Raw genomic sequence first — 20,738 nt, 5'->3', positions numbered from 1 at the left:
AGTCTAGTTCCACTGATATAGCTTAAAATATCACATACAACATTTGGATTAAAGGTAAAAATAAAATAGTTTCTCCTCTATAATTATGTTCTTTGCTCTATTTTAATCTTTTGTAAAAGTAAATCCTAGATCTGATATGAGAAGGTTATCACATTAAAAGCTTTCAATTTACAGGGCGCCTAGGTGGCTCAGTTGGTTAAGTGTCTGCCTTCAGCTCAGGTCATGATCCCAGGGTCCTGGGATTGAGCCCCACCTACATTGGGGCTCCTTGCTTCTGCATCTCACTCTGCTGGCCACTATGCCTACTTGTGCACACTTTTTCTCCTTTTCTCTAATTAATAAATAAAATCTTTAAAACAATTTTTTAAAAAATTAAAGTTTTCAATTTACATGCTTATTTTCAAACAAAATTCAGGTAGCCAAGAAATTTCAATTAGAGGAAGCCAGCATTTTAGCATCACTAAAGTCAGTCATTTCAACATATTGAAAACCTAGGAATCACATGACAGACTGGAAACATGTGACATTACTGCCAGCAAGTTAATCATAATAATTTGATGATGTAAGTGTTCAGCTTTGCTAGTGAATAAAATAATCTACAATTTCTGTCATGATTTAAGGAGTGGAAAGGACAAAGAAGAAATCACCTTTGCTGATTCAGTCACATAAATAAAAGTGTTCCCTAAACTCTGAGTCATTTTCCAAAGTGGAAAACCCAATTCAATGAAAAATACTCGCATGGCTCCAATTTCAGACCAGAAAGCTAAAACTAGCTTTCTTGGTGGCTCATGACACAAGCAGAAATTTATGGCAGAGGCAAAAGAGTTCATTGGAAAGCCTCGGGAAATTACTGAGAAAACCTGAGTGATGCTCATTCTAACAATTTCCAAATGGAGGCTGCCCTTTGTTCTTAGTATTATCTCCTGGACTTGGCTTTTATCTGGTTTGCTATGATTTTTCAACCACTAGATTGATAATTTCAGGGCAAGAGGTTTCACTTTAATAATACCTCTTTTCGGGGATCCCTGGGTGGCGCAGTGGTTTAGCGCCTGCCTTTGGCCCAGGGCGCGATCCTGGAGACCCGGGATCGAATCCCATATCGGGCTCCTGGTGCATGGAGCCTGCTTCTCCCTCTGCCTATGTCTCTGCGCCTCTCTCTCTCTCTCTCTCTCTCTGTGTGTGACTATCATAAATAAATAAAAATTAAAAAAAAATACCTCTTTTCATTGTCACTGGCTTTATCTATTTTCTTCTGATCTGCTAGATCACACTATTATTCCTCTATGTTCTTGCTCCCTTCCTAATACCACAAAATTTGGACCTCTGCTCCTATAAAAGAAGTCTATTTGACCTTTCCCTACTTGTGGCTTACACTTTTCTTTCTCTATAATCTGCAAAATGCCTGGCACAATAAGTACCTAGTAACAATTTGAAGCTCTTCCTGGAAAACCCTTCATAGTTTTTTGTTATCTGTTTGAAAGTTATTTTCACAACATTGCCTGAAATTCACTTCTTTGAGGGAGTCATTCACAATCAAACTGATCCACATCTGTTAGCTTGGGGTTAGCTTAGAATATGCTCAATTTGTACTATAGAACTTGTTCTTGCTGGTCTTTTGCTTTATAAAAGTATTCTTCAATCTCATGTCAGTGTATATTCTTTCATTTGGGAAAATAATTAACACAGTGCTTACAACAGTCTTCTACTCACAATGTGTACTCAAAACAATGCTACCTGATACCTTTTCTGAAATCATGTATTATCCACAAATATAACTTTGTAATTTTAAGTAGTTATAATAATTTTAAATATTTAAAGATGCTAATACGAATATATGCAGTTAATTCCTTCTAACTCCCTTAAAGTAATAGCAAAGGTGTGTGTGTGTGTGTGTGTGTGTGTGTGTGTGTGTGTGTGGTTGTTTTTTGAGGCATAAGCCTGCAAGAACAGAAAGAATGGAAATAAGGAAAAGCAACAAAACTTTAGGAGCTGACAAGGCAAAGAGAGCCTGGTAACTGACTCAGCAGACTCCATAAAGCTGAATCTTAAATTAGAAATAAAGAAAGCCAAAACTCAACTCATTTGTAACAACAACAACAACAACAAAATCCCTGAAGGCTCAGAAATTGGCAGGACCAATTATCTCTGGATTATAATCACTCTGGAATCATAGTGAAGGTGGAGCTGAAACCACTTTCTGGATGAAAGTTCATTTAAGAAACCTAGATGCTACCACCCCCTATCTTTTCTGAAGTCTTCCCCTACTTAGTCTAGCCACATGACGGACTCTCTTCTATTCTGGCAAAGTATTAGAAAGGTATTCTCTAGGGTGGGTAAAACAAAGGGTCTCTGGATTGGGTAGATGTTATAGGCTGAGTTGTGTTCCTCTCAATTTTCCTATGTTGAAGCTGTAACCCCCAGTACCTCACAATGTGACTACTTGGAGATAGGTTCTTTTAGAAGGTTAATTAAGTGAACATGAGGTCATTAGTGTGGGTGATCCTAATACAATATGATTGATATCCTTATAAGGAGGCAATAAGGGGCATAAACACACAGAGAGAAGACCATGTGAAGATGGCCACCTATAAGCCAATGACAGAATCTTCAGAAGCAACCAACTTTACCAACACCTTGATCTAGGACTTCTGGCCTCTAGACTGGGAAAATAAATTTCTGTTAGCAGACCATCCAGTCTGATACTTTGTTATGACAGCCTTAGCAATAATATAGTATGCTAGGTAACAAACAAACAAAGGAAATTAATTTTACAGACACCCAGTTTTCTTTTCCCATAAGACTTCTGAAATTCTGGATGCAAAGTAGGAGACTGTCCACTCTCCAGACTCTGACAAAATAACTGTCATTGAATTTTTCCCAAAGAAACATTCCACCCATATAGTTAATATTAATGTTAATAAGGCACACACATATGCACAACGTTTCTGAGCAGCTTTTGCGAGTTCCACCCCCAGAAATAGGAGTAGATAGTCAAGGAGTAGATAGTCAAGGATGAGCAGACATTTAAAGAAACATCTAAAATGAAAGAATAAAACAAACAAACTTTGGGGATGGAGGTTACACAGGGAGAGGGAAACTCAAAAGCTCTATCAGTAATTATTAAAAAGATATCAGAGGCTATTAAGTATAGGATGCTAGGGGTACCTGGGTGGCTCAGTTGGTTAAGAGTCCAACTCTTGATTGTATCTCAAGTCATGATCTCAGGGTTGTGAGATGGAGCCCCATGTTGGACTCCACACCGGGTGTGGCACCTGCTTAAGATTCTCTCTCTCTCCCTCCGCCCCTGCCTACTGCTCTCTCCCTTTCTTAAGAAGGAAAAAAAAAGGAAGAATAGGATGTTAAAACAAAGGAATATAAATTAAAAGAGTTCTCAGAAGTTAAACATAAGAGTTGAAAATAAGTAACTCAGTAGAAGAGCTGAAAGACACAACTAAAGAAATCACCCCCAAAAAAGAACAAAGGACAATCAGAAGTTAAACATAAGAGTTGAAAATAAGTAACTCAGTAGAAGAGCTGAAAGACACAACTAAAGAAATCACCCCCAAAAAGAACAAAAGGACAAAATTGAAAGTATGAGAGAAAAAAATGAGCTGTTTAAAAGTTTAAAAGGTTTCAAATAAGAACACTTTTAGACAGCAAAAACAGACTATAAAGAGAAGGAAAATCAATATTTCTCAAAATGGAAGGTCATTAGGTTTCCACAATGAAAAGACAGCTCCAAGTAGAAAGAGCCAGCATGAAAAATGAAAACAGACCTACATTAAGGCATATCAAATTGTGAAATTTCAAAATTCTTGGAACAAGAAATAAATCCTACCAATTTCCAAAAAGAAAAAAAAAGTGTACATTCATTGAAAATTCATCAGGTCGAACATTTATAAAAGGCATACCTTTTGGAAATGAATAAAGAAATGAAATGAAGAAGGAAATGAACTTTAGGAGTAAATTGAGATAATGGCTGAGATAAGCAGAAAAATAATAAACATGTCTTCCTTAATATAAAAAAATGAGATGAGCATAAAAAGTATAAACTTAAAACTTGGTTGTGCACCTTTTATAAAAAGGAACTTGAAGGAGTAAATGGTTGAACAATCTAAGCACAAGTGGGCTTCTACATTCAGGTATCACTACCTAACAACTTTGTAATTCCTAAACATTGGATAGTAGATGCTGAAATTTAATCTCAATTAAAAAAAAAAGGAGTTTTCCAAGCAAGTAAAAGCTAAAGGAGTTCATCACAACTAAACCAGTCTTACAAGAAATGTTAGAGATTCTTCATTAAGCTGAAAAGAAAGAGCAGTAATTAGTAATAAGAAAATATATGAAAGTATAAATTTCATTGCTAAAGGTAAATATATAGTAAAGGTAGTGGTTAATCACTTATAAAGCTAGTAAGAAGGTTAATGACAAAAATGATAAAAACAACTATAATAATTATTTAAGGTTTATACAAGAAAAAGTTCTTATTAAATGTGACATCAAAAACATAAAACATGGGTCTGGGGGAAGAGGAAAAATGTAGAGTTGTAGAATGCATTTAAAGTTGTTATCAACTTAAAATAGACCGTTACAAATATAGATTTTTGTATGTGAGCCTCATGGTAATCATAAAGCAAAAACCTACAGTAGATACACGAAAGTTAACAAAAAAGAAATCTTCTAAGTGTAACACTAAAGAAAGTCATCAAATCTCAAAGGAAGAGAGCAAGAAAAGAAGAAAGGAACAAAGAAGAACTACAAAACAGCCAGAAAACAATGAACAAGATGGGGAAAAGTACATACCTGTCAATAATCACTTTAAATGTAAATGGGCTAAATTCTCCAGCCAAAAGACATAGAGTGGCTTAAAAAACAGGACCCATCTATATACTGCCTACAAGAGACTCACTTCAGATGTAAGGACACATACAAACGAAAGCAAAGGGATGGAAAAAGATGTTTCATGAGAATGGAAACCTAAAGAAAGCTGGGATAGCTATACTTATATCATACAAAATAGACTTTAAAACTAGGGTTGTAATCAGAGACAAAGAAGGCATTACAGAATGATAAAGAGGTCAATCCAACAAGAGGATATAACATTTGTAAATATATATGTATCCAACAGAAGTTAGAGTACCTAAATATATAAACCAAATATTAACAGACCTAACTGAAGACATTGACAATACAGTAATAGAAAAGAACTTTAATATCCCACTTATACCAGGAAAGAAATCAATAAGGAAACACAGGCCTTAAATGACACATTAGACCAGAGTGACTTAAGATATACACAGAACATTCTAAACAAAAGTAAGTAACAGAATACACATTCTTTTCAAGTGCACATGGAACATTCTCCAGAATAGATCACATGTTAGGTCACAAAAAAATTTTAATACATTTAAGAAGATTAAAATAATAACAAACTATAATGGTATGAAACTAGAAATTAATTACAAGAAAAAGTGAAAAATTCACAGATGTATGGAGATTAAACAGCATGTCTGAATAACCAATGAGTGAACAAAGAAATCAAAGGAGAGATAAAAAAAAAAAACAACTTTGAGATAAATGAAATGAAAATACAACATACCAAAATTTATTAGATGCAGCAAAGCAGTTCTAAGAGGAAGTTCATAATGCTAAATATCTACCTCAACAAACAAACAAACAAACAAACAAAAAAACTCAATTAAACAACTTAACTTCACATCTCAAGGAACTAGAAAAAGAACAAATGAAGTACCAAGTTAGCAGAAGGAAGAAAATATTAAATATCAGAGTGGAAATAAATGAAACACACTAAAAAGACAATAAAAGAGATCAATGAAACTAAAAGCTGGTTCCCTGCTAAGTAAAACTGACTAATCTTAAGCTAGACTCACCAAGAAAAAAAAAAAATAAGGCTCATATAGATAAAACCAGAAATAAAAGAGAAGATTTTACAACTGGTACCTGAGAAATAAAAGGATCATAAAATAATTCTATGAACAATTATACATCAACAAATTGAACAACCTAGAGGAAGTGGATAAATTCCTAGAAACATACAATCTTTCAAGACCAAATCATGAAAAAAATAGAAAACCTCAATGAGGGCAGCCTAGATGGCTCAGCAAACCTGAAGGCGTTTAGTGCCGCCTTCAGCCCAAGTTGTGATCCTGGAGACTCAGGATTGAATCCCATGTCAGGCTCCCTGCATGGAGCCTGCTTCTCCCTCTGCCTGTGTCTCTGGCTCTCTCTCTTTCTCTGTGTCTCTCATGAATGAATAAATAAATAAAATCTTTTTTTTTTTTTTTTTTAAAAAAGGAAGAAAACCTCAATGAACCAATTAATAGAAAGGACTGAGTCAGTAAGTAAAAACCTCCCAACAGACAAAAGTCCAGGGCCATTATATATATCTTTACTGGTGAATTCTACCAAACATTCAGAGTAAAATTAATGCCACGCCTTTACAAATTCTTCCCCCAAAAAGAAAAGGAGGAAATACTTCTTAACTCATTTTGTGAGGCTAGCATTACTCTGATACCAAAACCAGACAAGGATACCAGAAGGGAAGAAAATTACAGACTAATACCTTGATGAATATAAATATAAAAATCCTCAACAAAATAGTAACAAACTGAACTCTACAATACATTGAAAGGATCATACACCATGATCAAGAAGGATTTAGTCTAGGGACACAAGAATGGTTCAACACCTACAAATCAATGAATGTGATACACTACATTAATAAATGGAATACAGAAATATGATCATCTCAATAGATGGAGAAGCATTTGACAAAATTCAACACTCATGATTGAAAATTTTAACAAAGTGGGTAGACAGGGAACACACTTCAACATAATAAAGGCTGTGAATGAGAAGCCCACAGCTAACATTACACTCAATGGCAAAAAGTTGATCAGGAACAAGACAAGGATGCCCCCTCTCACCACTTTTATTCAACATAATACTGGAAGTCCCAGGCAGAGTAATTAGGCATGAAAAAAAAAAATAAAAAGCATCTAATTAGCCAGGAAGAAGTAAAACTGTCACCATTTACAAATGACATAGTTTTTACATATAGAAAACCCCTAAAGACTCCACCAAAAAGCTGTTAGAAATAATAAATGAAGTTGCAATATCAAATCAATATACAAAAAAATCTGCTGCATTTCTATACGCTAATAATGGACTACAGAAAGAGAAACTGAGAAAACAATCTCATTTACAATTGCCTCAAAAAGAGTAAAATACCTAGAAATACATTTAACTAAGGAGGTAAAAGATCTGCACTCTGAAACTGTAAGATATAGATGGAATAAACTGAAGATGACACAAATAAATGGAAAGAAATAATACGTTCACAAATTGTAGGAATCCATGAATATTGTTTTTTTTTTTTTTTTTAAATGTCCATACTACTCAAAGGAATCTATAGATTCGGTGTAATCACTATCAAAATACCAATAGCATGTTTCAGAGAACTGGAACATTTAATCCTAAAATTTGTATGGAATCACAAAAACTTCAAATAGTCAAAGCAATCCTGAGAAAGAACAAAGCTGGAGGCACCACACTCCCAGTTTTCAAACTATACCACAAAGCTATAGTAAGCAAAACAGTATAGTAGCCATAAAAACACATTTGATCAACAGAACAGAATATAGAGTCCAGAAATAACCCTCCCATATATATATGTCAATTAATTTATGGCAAAGGAGGCAAGAATATATACAATGGGGAAAGGACTGCCCTTCAAATAAATGGTGCTGGGAAAACAGGACACTACATGCAAAATAATGAAAATAGACTATTATCTTATACCATAGACAAAAATTAAAGTAGATTAAAGACCTGAATGTAAGACCTAAAACTATATACTCCCAGAAGAAAACAGATGGTAAGCTCCTTGACATTGATCCTGGCAATGATTTTTTGGACCTGATATCAAAATCAAAGGCAATAAAAACAAAAATAAAGTGGGACACTACATCAACTAAAAAGCTTCTACACGGTAAAGAAAACCATCAACTGTCAACAATATTTGCATATGTCTTACCGAAGGGCTAGTATCCAAAATCTATAAAGAATTTATCAAACACAACACCAAAAAAACAAATAATCCAGTCAAGAAATGGGCAGAAGACATAAACAGACATTTCTCCAAAGAGGACATGCAAATGCCCAAAAGACACATGAAAAAATGCTAAACATTACTCAGTATCAGGGAAATAGAAATCAAAACCACAATGAGATACTATGTCACACTGGTCAGAATGGCTATAATTAACAACCCAGGAAACAATAGATATTGGCGAGGATGTGGAGAAAGGGGAACCTTCTTACACTCTTGGTAAGAATTAAACTGGTGCAGCTACTCTGGAACATTATGGAGGTTTCTCAAAAAGTTAAAAATAGAGCTACCCTACAATCCAGCAATTGCACTACTAGGTATTTATTCAAAGGATACAAACATAGAGATTCAAAGGAGCCCATGCATCCTCATGTTTATAGCAGCAATGTCCACAACAACCAAAATACGGAAAAAGCCCAGATGTCCATTGACAAATAACACACGCGCGCGCACACACACACACACACACACACATACATGATGGGATATTACTTAGCCAACAAAAAGAAAGAAATCTAGCCATTTGCAACAACATGGATGGAACTAGAGGGTATTATCCTAAGCGAAATAAGTCAGAGAAAGACAAATATCCCATGATTTCACTCATGTGGAATTTAAAAAACGAAACATGAACATAGGAGAAGGGAAGGAAAATAAAATAAGATGGAAATAGATAGGGAGGCAAACCATAAGAGACTCTTACCAAACAAACTGAGGGTGGCTGGAGGGGAGGTGGGTGGGGGGATGGGTATTTAGATGATAGGCATTAAGGAAGGCACTTGATGCAATAAGCACTGGGTATTATAGACAACTGATGAATCACTATATTCTACCCCTGAAAACTAATACAATATATGTTAACTAAACTGAATTTAAATAAAAATTTTTTTTGAAAAGTAAATTATCAACAAAAAGGAAGCCTACTGAAAAGGAGAAATTATTTGCAAATCTTATATGTAATCAAGAGTTAATATCCAAAATATATTTTAAAAAACTCATACAACTCAACAGCAAAAACACAATCTCATTAAAAAATAGATTAAAAATCTAAAAACAAAATTTGAAGGACTCAGACATTTTTCCAAAGAGAACACACAGATAGCCAACAAGTACATGAAAAGGGGCTCAACATCACTAACCATCAGGGAAATGTAAATCAAAACCACAATGAGCTATCACCTTAAACCTGTGAGAATGAAGTAACAAGTGCTTCTTCTGAGAAGAAATAACAAGTGCTAGCAAAGATGCAGAGAAAAGGGTACCCTTGTGCACCATTGAAGGGACTGTAAATTGGTGCAGCCACTATGGAAAACAGCATGGAAGTTTCTCAAAAAATTAAAAATAGAAGTACATGTGATCCAGTATTCCACTTGTGGGTATTTATCTAGAGAAAATAAAAACATTAATTTGAAAAGATATATGTACCCCGACCATGTTCACTGCAGCATTATTTATAATAGCCAAGATATGAGAACAATTTAAGTGTCCATTGTTAATTGAATGAATAAATAAGATATGGCATATATTATATATATACATATATATATATACACACACACACACAAAATGGTATGCTACTCAGCTATTTTAAAAAATAAGAAGGACTTGCCATTTGTGATAACATGGATGGATCTTGAGGATATTATGCTAAGTGAAACAAGTAAGGCACAGAAAGACAAATACTATATGATGCCACTTATATGTGGAATCTAAAAAACAAAACAAAACAAAACAAAAAACCCAAGCTCATAATACAGAAAACAGACTGGAGGTTGTCAGAGTAGAAGTGGTAGGGTGGGCAAAAAATGTGAAGAGTGTGAAAAGGTATAAACTCCCAGCTATTAAATAAATAAATCATGGAGACATAATATACTGTAGGGTGACTATAGCTAATAATACAGTAACAAATATTTGGAAAGTTTCTAAGAAAGTAGATCTTAAAAGAGCTCACAACAAGAAAAAAAGTTTTTGTGACTGTTCAGTGACAGATGTTAACTAGACTTAATTTCATAAAGTCTATAAATATGGAATCATTATGTTATATACTAGGAACTAGCATAATATTATATGTCAATCATACTTCAATTTGAAAAAAGGAGGAAAACAGATACAATGTTCTTTTTCAACTTCTTACAGGGAGATACAAGAGAACCTTTGGCTCATCCCAAAATGGCCTTCCAAAATCTGGTACAACTGCATCACTGATACAATTTCATGAACACAGAACTCAAAATAGTAGCACAGCATACCTGTATCTTTCTTTGGAATAAGTGAATTGTGATTCTCCAGGGGGTGACCAAGTCGTTTCCAAGAAGTATTCTCTTTTTTCTTTAGGACAATCTCTATTTTTCCCACATTCTCAATAACTCGCACTAAAAAGAAGATAAGTTCCATTTGTATTCAATTAAAGTAAATCTAATACATTTTAAAATCAATCTCAAACAATACAAATGTTGTGATCTGATACGAATAACAGGGACCATTAGTAAGTTAAGACTTTGTATATATATACATCAAAATTGTTTATGCCTTAAATGATTTTAAATCCAGCTTATTTTATGATTCAAATTAACTTCTTTCAAACTACTTTATCAAAGGCCAAATTAATACGTATTGCTAGTTTTCATTCAAGCTTAAATACAGCCATGGCAAGTAATTCACACATAGCTTAAAAAAAAAAAGAAGGGGGTTGACATATACAAATTATCACTGAGTGGACCTATAAAAGCAAATTTAATTTATAGTCTTAACATTTCTTAATTGGGACCTGATGGGTTCTTATGAATAATTCAGTAGCTCAATACTGAGCCAACTAAACAAAGAAAAAGCCTCATGAATCAATAAAGTACATATGAATCTTAATTTAAAACCTTTTAGGATATCTTAAGTTTTTACTAAGTTCAGAATATACAGGTATAGTAATAAAATACAGACTTTCCTATACTGGTTATATTTTATGAGTTGAATATTCTTTTGAAGACCTAAAAATGTATTTTAGTTTATCTTTAGAAATAATATGTTCTTCCTCAAGGTAAATACATAATTCAGCAGCAATTTAACAATACCTTTTTAAAATAGATTAGTCAAATACATTCATTTCAATGAGCATTTATTTGAAGCCTAACAAATATAGAAACATGGTCCTTGATTTTAATTGATAGAATTTACAGAGCTTGCTATGGTATATAGGAAAGAGAAGGCACAGTACCGGCATAAGGTATTCTGACAGTACTTTAAAATAAGATATGATATATATTTTCTTAAAGTATATACATTTACACATGTGTGCACATATCTCTATCTATATTATGAAATATTATTCAGCCTAAAAAAAAAAATCCTTCCACTTCCAACAACATGGATGACACTGAAGACACTACACTAAATGAAATAGGCCACACAGAAGACAAATACTGCATGGTATCACTTATATGTAGAATCTTTAAAGAAAGAAAAGTCATATACTCATTAAAAAGAGAGTAGAATGGTGGTTGCTGGGGTTGGGGTTAGGGGATGGGGAGATGATAAAAGGGTATAGAATTTCAGTTAAGGTCTGAGGATCTAATATATAACTATGGTGACTACAGTTGATACTATTGTATAATTACAGTATGCTAAGACAGTGGAACTTAAGTGTTCTCATACACAAAAAAGTAAATATGTGAGGTGATGGATGTGTTAACTCAATTGTGGGAATCTTTATACAATGTATACATCTATCAAACCATCATGCAATTAAATATATTACAATCTCATCAATTACACATCAATAGAGCTAAAAACAAACGACAAAAAAAGAAAGAAACCACCATTCTATGAATCTTCTATTATTAAACAGCTTTGTGAATTCCACACTATATTTGTATATGCAGAAATATTCATTATTTAATATCCTGTCAACATCACACATTTAAATATATACACCTAAGAAAAATTTGTCTGATCTAGTATATTTCTACATGTTGCATGTCAGGAGGAGGACAGAACTAAAGAAGGAAGGGAAAAAGGAAAGAATACAAGAATTTTCTTCTAAGGAAATAAAAAGCAAAGGGTAAAAGAATTAAAGGAATAAGGAGGAAAAAAAAAAACCCGGGAAACCAGTGGGAGAACATATTTATAAAAATTATGTGTATTTGTTTATATAGAAAATGTCACCTTTGTTTTGCAATATAAAAGTATACATAAGAAAAATAAGACAAATGCTTATTTTCTCTTTCCCTCTGTCTCTCTCTTCCTATGTATTTATATATACATGTGTATGTATACACACAATTATTTTTGGTAGCTTACCAGAAAAATCTTCTTGAATTTCATGGCTTAGCCCTAGGAAATAAAATATGCTTAGTTAATAGCCCTAGGAAATAAAAATATGTTTAGTTAAAATACAACTTCAATTCATACAGTCTTTGAATACCATGTAAGATCATCTAAACAAGTTCTTAAACATACGATTTCAAATCTCTCAGGATAAGTAAAACATATTCTGATAGCCAAAAGAAAGAAATTGTACACAACCAAAATCTCCAATTATTTAAATACAGATAAAGTTTTTCAACTTTTCAATTTCTCTCCCTATTAAAGAGCAAATACTCAATTGCCCACAAGAGGGTAACCCACACTAGTCTAAACCTACAAACCACAAAGCGAGCAGGGTTGGTAAGGATACAATACCTGAAGTGCTTATTCTCTAATGTGTGCACAAGTACAGATGTACATACAGACCAGGCTTGGGGCTCAGTTCTTCCTTTCTTATGGTTCTCTAAGGTTGAATATTCATTCAGTTATTGAAATAAAATTATTGAGTATCTATGTGTTACTTTCTAGGCATTATGGATACAACAGTTAATGAAAGAAAAAACATTGCCCTTATGGAAATTGCATTCCAGAAGTGGAAGATGTAAGAAATGTTTTTATAGACAGCCATTCTAAGCCACTTCATGGTTATCTGGAATTTACAATTCTGCATTATTTTAGTTCTTCCAATCCAGTATCAGCATCTACGAGTCATATCTTTAACTGTGGAATTTTTGTTTCTTTTGTATTGGGTGTTACATATTGTTAGGTACAATATGAACAAAATCAGTAATAAAGTATTTGAAAAATAATAAATGGTGACACAGAGGTTTGACTTAAAAAATCATGCAGTGCTAATGAGTAACCTATACTTTTCTAGATATCTGAGTGTTTGGTTAAAACTCTCCCCTAAAGGCAATATATATTAGTATTTTATTTTAAGATTGATTTATTTATTTATTTATTTATTTATTTATTTATTTATTTGAGAGAGAGAGTGAGTATAAGCTGAGAGAGACAGAGGGAGAGGGAGAAGCAGACTCCCCACTGACCAGGGAGTCAGATCCCAGGACACTAAGATCATGACCTGAGCTGAAGGCAGACACTTAACCGACTGAGCCACCCAGGAGCCCCTATGCATTAGATCTTATGTGAAGAAAAAACAGGACAGGTTATTACTTCTAGAAGAAAAGTTTAAGGTTTCAGTTTGATTGATCTACTGAATGGAGAATATAGGAAAGAAAAAATACTGAAAACTCTGATCAAATTGAAGACAAAAAGTACTTCATCGATACAATAAAGCAGTGAATAGAATCCTGAGTCAGCTGATGTCCAGGGAATCAGTCTGTTTTGCAAAAGTAAATGATATGTTCTTAATATAAGAATGCCTGCTTAAAACACAATTTTCTTGTTATTGTTTTTATTGGTTTCATCTCTAACTTCTAACCAGAATAATATTACTTTCATTAGAGAAGAAAAGGGTGAAATTCTAGAGTAGTTTGGGTGAAAAGTAGATTAAGAATCTGGTAGACCTTACAGTTCATGCTGCTTTGGTGTAGCCTCTGACTTCTCACGACAGAACTGGCAAAAAAAACCCAGGCCAATGGAACTACCACTTAGTGATGGCTGCTCAGTAGGAGCATGTGGCAAGCCTCCAGAGATCTGTTTGTAGGTGTCAAGTAAAAGACACTTAACAAAGCCAAGGCAACAAATTATTTCATATTATTGATTTCAACTGCATTCAATTCTTTCAACTTGGGAAAGGTGAAGTCATGCTGCCTTTTGCGAGCACTATCATTAAGCATAAGGAAAAAAACGAAAAAAGATCATCAAAAATGACAAACCAAAATAATATCAGATAAAATATTATAGCTACCTAGACTGTAGACCAAGTTATTGCCAAACTTAAAAGAAACTGGAGTTATTTCCATTAATAAAGAGTAAAGTACTTACCAATATGTATAATGTATGAATAATCCTTGATAATTGTTTCTGCTCTAAAGGAATCATCTTGATGATCAACTATTACTGAATCTAAATTAATATCCTTAAACAGAAGGCAAAAAGAGAAAGATTAAAAAGTAAAATTTTCCCCAAATTTCTACAACTATACTTTTAAGATAATCAATGGATGTTCACATGGTACTTCTGTATAGTACCCACAAGATAAATAAAGGTTACTCCTGTTAAAGCACATACTGCAATTTTAATTATACATTTGTCTCTGCTTAATATCTACCTCACCCACTCATCTCTAAGCTCTAAATGTATGGGACTGTCTAGAATATTGCTTGGTATCTAGTAGGTGCTCAATAAATATTTGTTGAATAAATAATTTGGAAAAAATTTAGAATCAGACCAGCAGTCAAGATATGTTCATTCATTTTAATCTTTCTACTATTACACGATGCTGGACAAATTACACAACCTCTGACTTCAGCTTATAAGAAAAATTCACTAACAAATGTTTAGATATCTCTAATTTCTACAGAGCATCAGTGTAAGTTATTTTGGTACCTATCATTTATACCATATTGACCACATTATTCCACATAGCAATCTTCCCCCTTCCCTGTCATTCATCCTCTGTGCCTAACTGATATTACCAAAGGGAGTAGACCCCAACCTCCCTAGCTGTTCCCTCTTGGTTTTGGACTGTGTGATGAGGAAGCGTAACGAGAGGGAGTGCAAGTGGTTCAAGCAGTGCCTCTAGCCCTCTGGACTGTATCAGGCAGAGAGTCTGCTCATATCATGCTGCCACAGTCAGTGGAGCTTTCTTACTACAGAAGTGGCATACAGTCTCAGAAATTCCTAGCTGCCAGAACTTGTCTTTAAATCACATGATGCAAAAAAAAAAAAAAATTTTCACATGATGCCTCAAATGTGGGAACCTTGCCAATTGCTGAAAGATGTATTTGGAGATGTTGCAAGTTGCCTGTTATTTATCTGATCTCCCAGACAGACTATAAGCCCCATAAAAGCCAAGTATTTACCTATCTGGCTCATCATTAGGTCCCTGAATTTTCAAATAATGTTGCAAATAAAGTAGAAATTCAAGATACTTAATAAATTATCTCCTTAATTTTAGTTTCATGAGGGCATTTGAATCCCATTAGTGGTTTAAGCTTACTAAGTCACAGTGATCCATCCAGTCTCTACGGTCTCTCAAATCCCAATTTATGCATAGGAAATTAGTTCTTCCAATAAGGTTAACTGGGATTCTCACTTTTGTTATCCATGCTTAAAATACACACACAAAGTATATAAAATATTTCCTAGTTTAGCTTTTTTAAAGAGGCTATAGCATGGTTGTTAAGAGTATACACTCTGCAGTCAGCCTGTCTGGGTTCAAAATGCTAGATCTGCCACTTACTGTGTGACGCTGGGTAATTACTTAATCTTTCTGTTTTTCTCACCTATAAAACAGAGATAGCAAAAGGATCTACCCCACGAGTTTCTGTGAGTAAATAAGTTAGTAAAAGAAGAGTGCTTAGAATATAGCTAACATTATCGAGCATTTACTTTTTTTCTGATTTTACAGTTTACCTTCTGTTTAGTATATATGACAAGGGTGACTAAAGAGTCTGTCTGGAACCAGTCATAGCTGTAAAATATTAAAATAATGAATAATTACATCAGCAACCATGTACTAACATATATTAAATCATTAAATATAGGATTTAAAAATATATATGGTTTAAAATATATAATATGACAACATAAGTATATAATTTTAAATATATAGCTTAAAGTCTACAGTAAAAATATATTTCTCTAGGTAAACTTTTTTTCTAAATAATGGGGGGGTTACCATTATATAAGTGATAATTATTTCCGATTTTAAAATGCCTATACTAAAATGTATTCCAACTTGGATTAATACAAACAATACCCTTGACAAGATATTTTTAGAAAGGTTACAAATTCTACCAAAATCTTTTATAAGAGCAATAATATGGCATATTTTCTTAAGAAGCATGACAAAATCTATGTGCTTATTACCTTCACTTCTTCCTGTCACAAATGTTATTATTCAACATAGTAATTCATCAAGGTCTTTTAATGGTTCAACAGTAAAACCTAAGGTAAAACTAAGTCTTCTGTTCTGTAATAGCTGTTCATCAAACTGATATTGTTTTTGCACTTATTACATACATTAGGACACCCAAAGGTAAATCCTGAAGGTTTCCTTATGCTATTTTTTTTTAAAGATTTTATTTATTTATTCATGAGAGACGGAGAGAGAGAGAGGCAGAGACATAGGCAGAGGAGAAGCAGGCTCCATGCAGGGAGCCCGACGTGGGACTCTATTCCTGGTCTCCAGGATCATGCCCTGGGCCGAAGGCAGTGCTAAACCACTGAGCCACCCGGGCTGCCCTTTCCTTATGCTATTAAATTAACACTGTACATGAAATATTTTAATAAATTTAAAACATGTAGTAGGATGCTGCTGTTATATTACAGACTAGCAGTGGAGAGAAAGGTAGAAAAAGAAAAAAAATCACAAAGAGTACTTATTAACTCTGAAGACATTTGAAATGTTAACATTAACAAAAATACAAATGGATCAAATAATTTACTAAGACAGTGGCTATGCAATGCATTTTGAAGAACTTCCACTAAAAACTGATAAACAAAAAACACAAAAACAGAATATAGCAGTTGGTATGGTCATATGATGGAAAGCACACAAAAAATTCTTTTGCAGAATATTTAATGACATAGGAAACTGCTCATAGAATACACTGCAATGCCAGAATTATCAAAATAGAATAATATGGAAATAGGTGTTATATGAATCAAACTGGATGGAATAAACCAAATATTAAGTATATACCTAAAGCTGATAGATTACAACTGATTTTATGGCTTGTTTTGTATTTCACTGTATTTTTCAAGTTTTCTATCAGGAATGGATACTTTGTAATCAGAAAAAATATTTTTGAATAGTTTTTTAAAGCCAAAAATATTTTTGAAGGTTTGTTAAGTTTTAATTTTTTAAACACAAAGATTTAAACACAGAAGTCTTTAAATTGGATCAAACTTCAAATATACTAAAAATTCACATTGATAGAATAGCTCATTCTCCTATAATACCTGATAAATGGGACACTATAGTTTTTGTGTCAAAGAAGCATCATTAATATAGTAAGCAATAACTCAAAGTCAGAGCTATTTATTCTTTTTAATGTGTATTTTGGTAAAGAACTGATTAAGCTTTTAAAAAGTAAAACAAGAATGCATACCTTGGAGAACCAGGACCTTCTTTGGTAAGTGTATCTGTCACTTGGGTCTTGGGAAGCATGCCTTCACAAAGAAAAACAAAACAGCTATAGTTCTTCTAGATAGCATTTATCTTTTTTCTTTTTAGTAAACTTATTAAAATATCATAAAAGGACATACATAGATCAGATGTACTACATAATGAATTTTCATAAAGTAAAATATACTCTTGTAATCAGCACTCTTCTTATCCCCTCTTCCATTCACCACCCTCCCCCTAGGGTAACCATTATTCTACTTTTAATATCATTAGTTTTTGCCTGTATTTGGCTTTTATAGAAATGTAATCATAAGATATGTTTTCTTTTGGTCTGGCTTTTTTTTCATCCTGTATTACAGGCATTATGTCAAATAAGCATGATTGATAGTAAGCAATAAATCAAATCTGGGTTTTTGAGATTTTACCCATGCTGTTGAATCCAACAATAGTCTGTTCCTTTTTATTACTAAATATTACTATATTGTATAAATATACAAGAATTTATACATTTTTCTATTGATGGACATATGGGTTGTTTCCAGTTGCTATTAGACATTAATGGCACTGTTATAAATATTCTTGTTCTATGTACATGTGCATTCTTAAAGAATGTATATCCACATTTCTGGTAAGTTATTAGGGTGCGTGTATGTTCAATTTTGGTAGAAGGTGCTAAACACTTTTCCAAAATGGTTATACCAGTTTACTTTTTCCCAAAAGTGTCTGAGAGTTCCAGTTGCTCCACAACCTCACCAACAGGTGGTGTTCTGTATTTTTCCATCTGGGTCATCGTTGTGGACATGCATCAACATAGCATTTTAAAAGCCCACTAAAACTGGTTTTCAAATGAAAACTCAGACGTGGAAGAATTCTGGAGATTCTGTAAGCATTAAGTATTTCCCTCCCACAACAGGAGTGCATTGTTTGTATCTATAAAGTTTAGCTTGGAAAAAAGGAGGACTGTTGCTAAAAGACTTGAAAATCACTGTATCAATTATATTTCTATTCCTCAAACTGCAGGAAAACAAATTTTAGGAGTAGTCTCTGTTAAGTCTTAGAATTCTCACAATAGAAGTCACGTAATTAAAAAAGTCAGAGAGGGGAGGAACCTTTAGGATAGACAGGCTATTTTAGAGGTTTTCAGGATTCTTTCTGGCTGAGAAACTTCTGTTCAAAGCCAATTTAAGTGCAAGCACAGGATATCGAATAGCCATATTTTGGGGGTGAGGCTGATCATGAGCCCTGAGCTAGGGCCTTACTCAGTTTCCATCTCTCCCTATGTAACTTTACAGAACACAATTAGCTTTCAGATAAACAAAGGAAGTCTCAGAGATGTGATATAACAAAGCCAAAGTTATGAACTAACTAATGGTGAACCTAAAGAAGAATGCTTTACCAGAAAACTAAAAGTATAACAACAGGACTATAATAATTAAAATGTATTTTTGTCTAAAGTGACAAAAAATGAGAAAAGATAACCTTATTATATTATTTGAAAATCACTGGAAAGATATTTTACTAAGAGATTAATGTCATTTTGCTTTTGGAGGCCTTATAGATATATAAATAAAAAACAAATATATCACAACCTAACAATATGGATAAGAAAAAGCTATCAACAGGATTCACAGATTGTTAGTCAATTTTGATCTTATTAGGATCTGATTAGGACCAAGAAATCTGGATTTCAGGTGTTAGCACTGTGATGTTATAAAAACCACCATTTTTGTCTCCTCGAATCCAAACTAGTAAAGAAATCTGCCCCGCAATCTCATGAGAGAGCAGATGAAATAATTTCCACGTACTCAAAAAAAACTATACGGTATCATACAAATATAACTTTTTAAAACAGAATAATGTAATAGGCTGTGAAATGTGTCTCAATTTCAACATTTAGCAAGCAAAACAAAACCAAACATCTTATATATACTTCTAGAAAAGTTGAATCTATAGCAAATGTAGGTGGAATAAAATAATTAATTAAAGGTAGGTGGACTAAATGAACATTCTCCTCCCCCAAAAGTGCTGCTTGATGACTGATGTTAACTAGAAGGGATCAGGTCTCTAGTGGAATACCATAGTAGTTTATCTCATTCAGGATTTAAAATAGCTATTTGAATAATGACATTGCAGGCAGACATCACATCTGCAAATACACAGACTTACCACATAAACTTAAATTAGCCAAATATTAGAAGCAGGTAATAAATATAAATATACAATCTTATAGAATCCAAGATCATAATAGGTTACTATGCTGGCCAGATTACTGAAGAATAATCCATTCTTAAGATTAAGACTACCTTGAACTGAGGTATTAGTTAAATGTAGTAGATTCAGAAGTGGGCAGTAAGAAAGTAAAGGTTCTAGAAGCCATCTGTGGTGGGAATGGTAATGTCCAGTCCATAAGTAATGAGTCTTTAAGTGAAGCTTGTATGCCTATCTCAAAAGAGTCAATCATCATGTGAAACCTAAGATCAGTCCTTCATTGAATGTAGTGCTAAGCTATCAGACAAAAAGCTTCTGGTATTAAATCATAAACTGCAATAAGTCAGTCTGTAATATAAACTATTTTCTCAAGTTAAAAAAGAAGAGGTAATCTGGCAATCTAGTTTGTAGCTGAATTTCTATAAAATTTTTTTGCAAATATGGAGAAAAAACCCATTTCTAAACATATCTTAATAAGATAGTTCAGAATAGCCCCCAGTGTTTCCTAAGAGTCAATACTGACCACTACATCATACTTATTTTGTTTTTTTTGGAGTGGGAGCTAGGTAGGGGGTGATGGACATTGGCAGCCGTAATTCTGAGTCATACCAGATGGCTGAGCCAGAGTTGCTGAGCCTGGAAAAGCAGCTTAACAGGCTACTCAGCATCTGTGTGCAAACACCAGCATTGAGCTCCATGCCTGAGGATATGACTTGTTCAATCTTTACTTCTGTGAGTAGAATAACATCACTACAAATATTCAGGCCGCAGGCAGATGAACATATGTTCAGGGATGTTAGAGGAGGGATTACTTACTATAAGAGTTATGGCTAGAATAAGGAA

At 33.5% G+C, this 20,738-nt stretch overlaps 1 protein-coding gene across 2 annotated transcripts in view; it reads right to left on the bottom strand.

Moving 5' to 3' along the window:
* LOC112658662 (cytochrome b5 reductase 4) overlaps positions 1-20,738 on the bottom strand; it is a 77,778-nt gene that overhangs the window by 22,720 nt on the left and 34,320 nt on the right. For both annotated transcript variants that reach the window (XM_025444881.3, XM_035698123.2), the window contains exons 6-10: positions 17,671-17,731; positions 15,971-16,028; positions 14,378-14,471; positions 12,422-12,454; positions 10,381-10,503 (exon numbers count right to left, since the gene is read on the bottom strand). In XM_025444881.3, the coding sequence (XP_025300666.3) occupies positions 10,381-10,503; positions 12,422-12,454; positions 14,378-14,471; positions 15,971-16,028; positions 17,671-17,731 (369 nt within the window). The remainder of the gene's footprint in view (positions 1-10,380; positions 10,504-12,421; positions 12,455-14,377; positions 14,472-15,970; positions 16,029-17,670; positions 17,732-20,738) is intronic.

The sequence above is a fragment of the Canis lupus genome, chromosome 12 (genome assembly GCF_003254725.2).
Source record: "Canis lupus dingo isolate Sandy chromosome 12, ASM325472v2, whole genome shotgun sequence".
Classification (NCBI taxonomy): Eukaryota; Metazoa; Chordata; class Mammalia; order Carnivora; family Canidae; genus Canis; species Canis lupus.
This window is presented reverse-complemented; position numbering and strand designations above follow the sequence as displayed.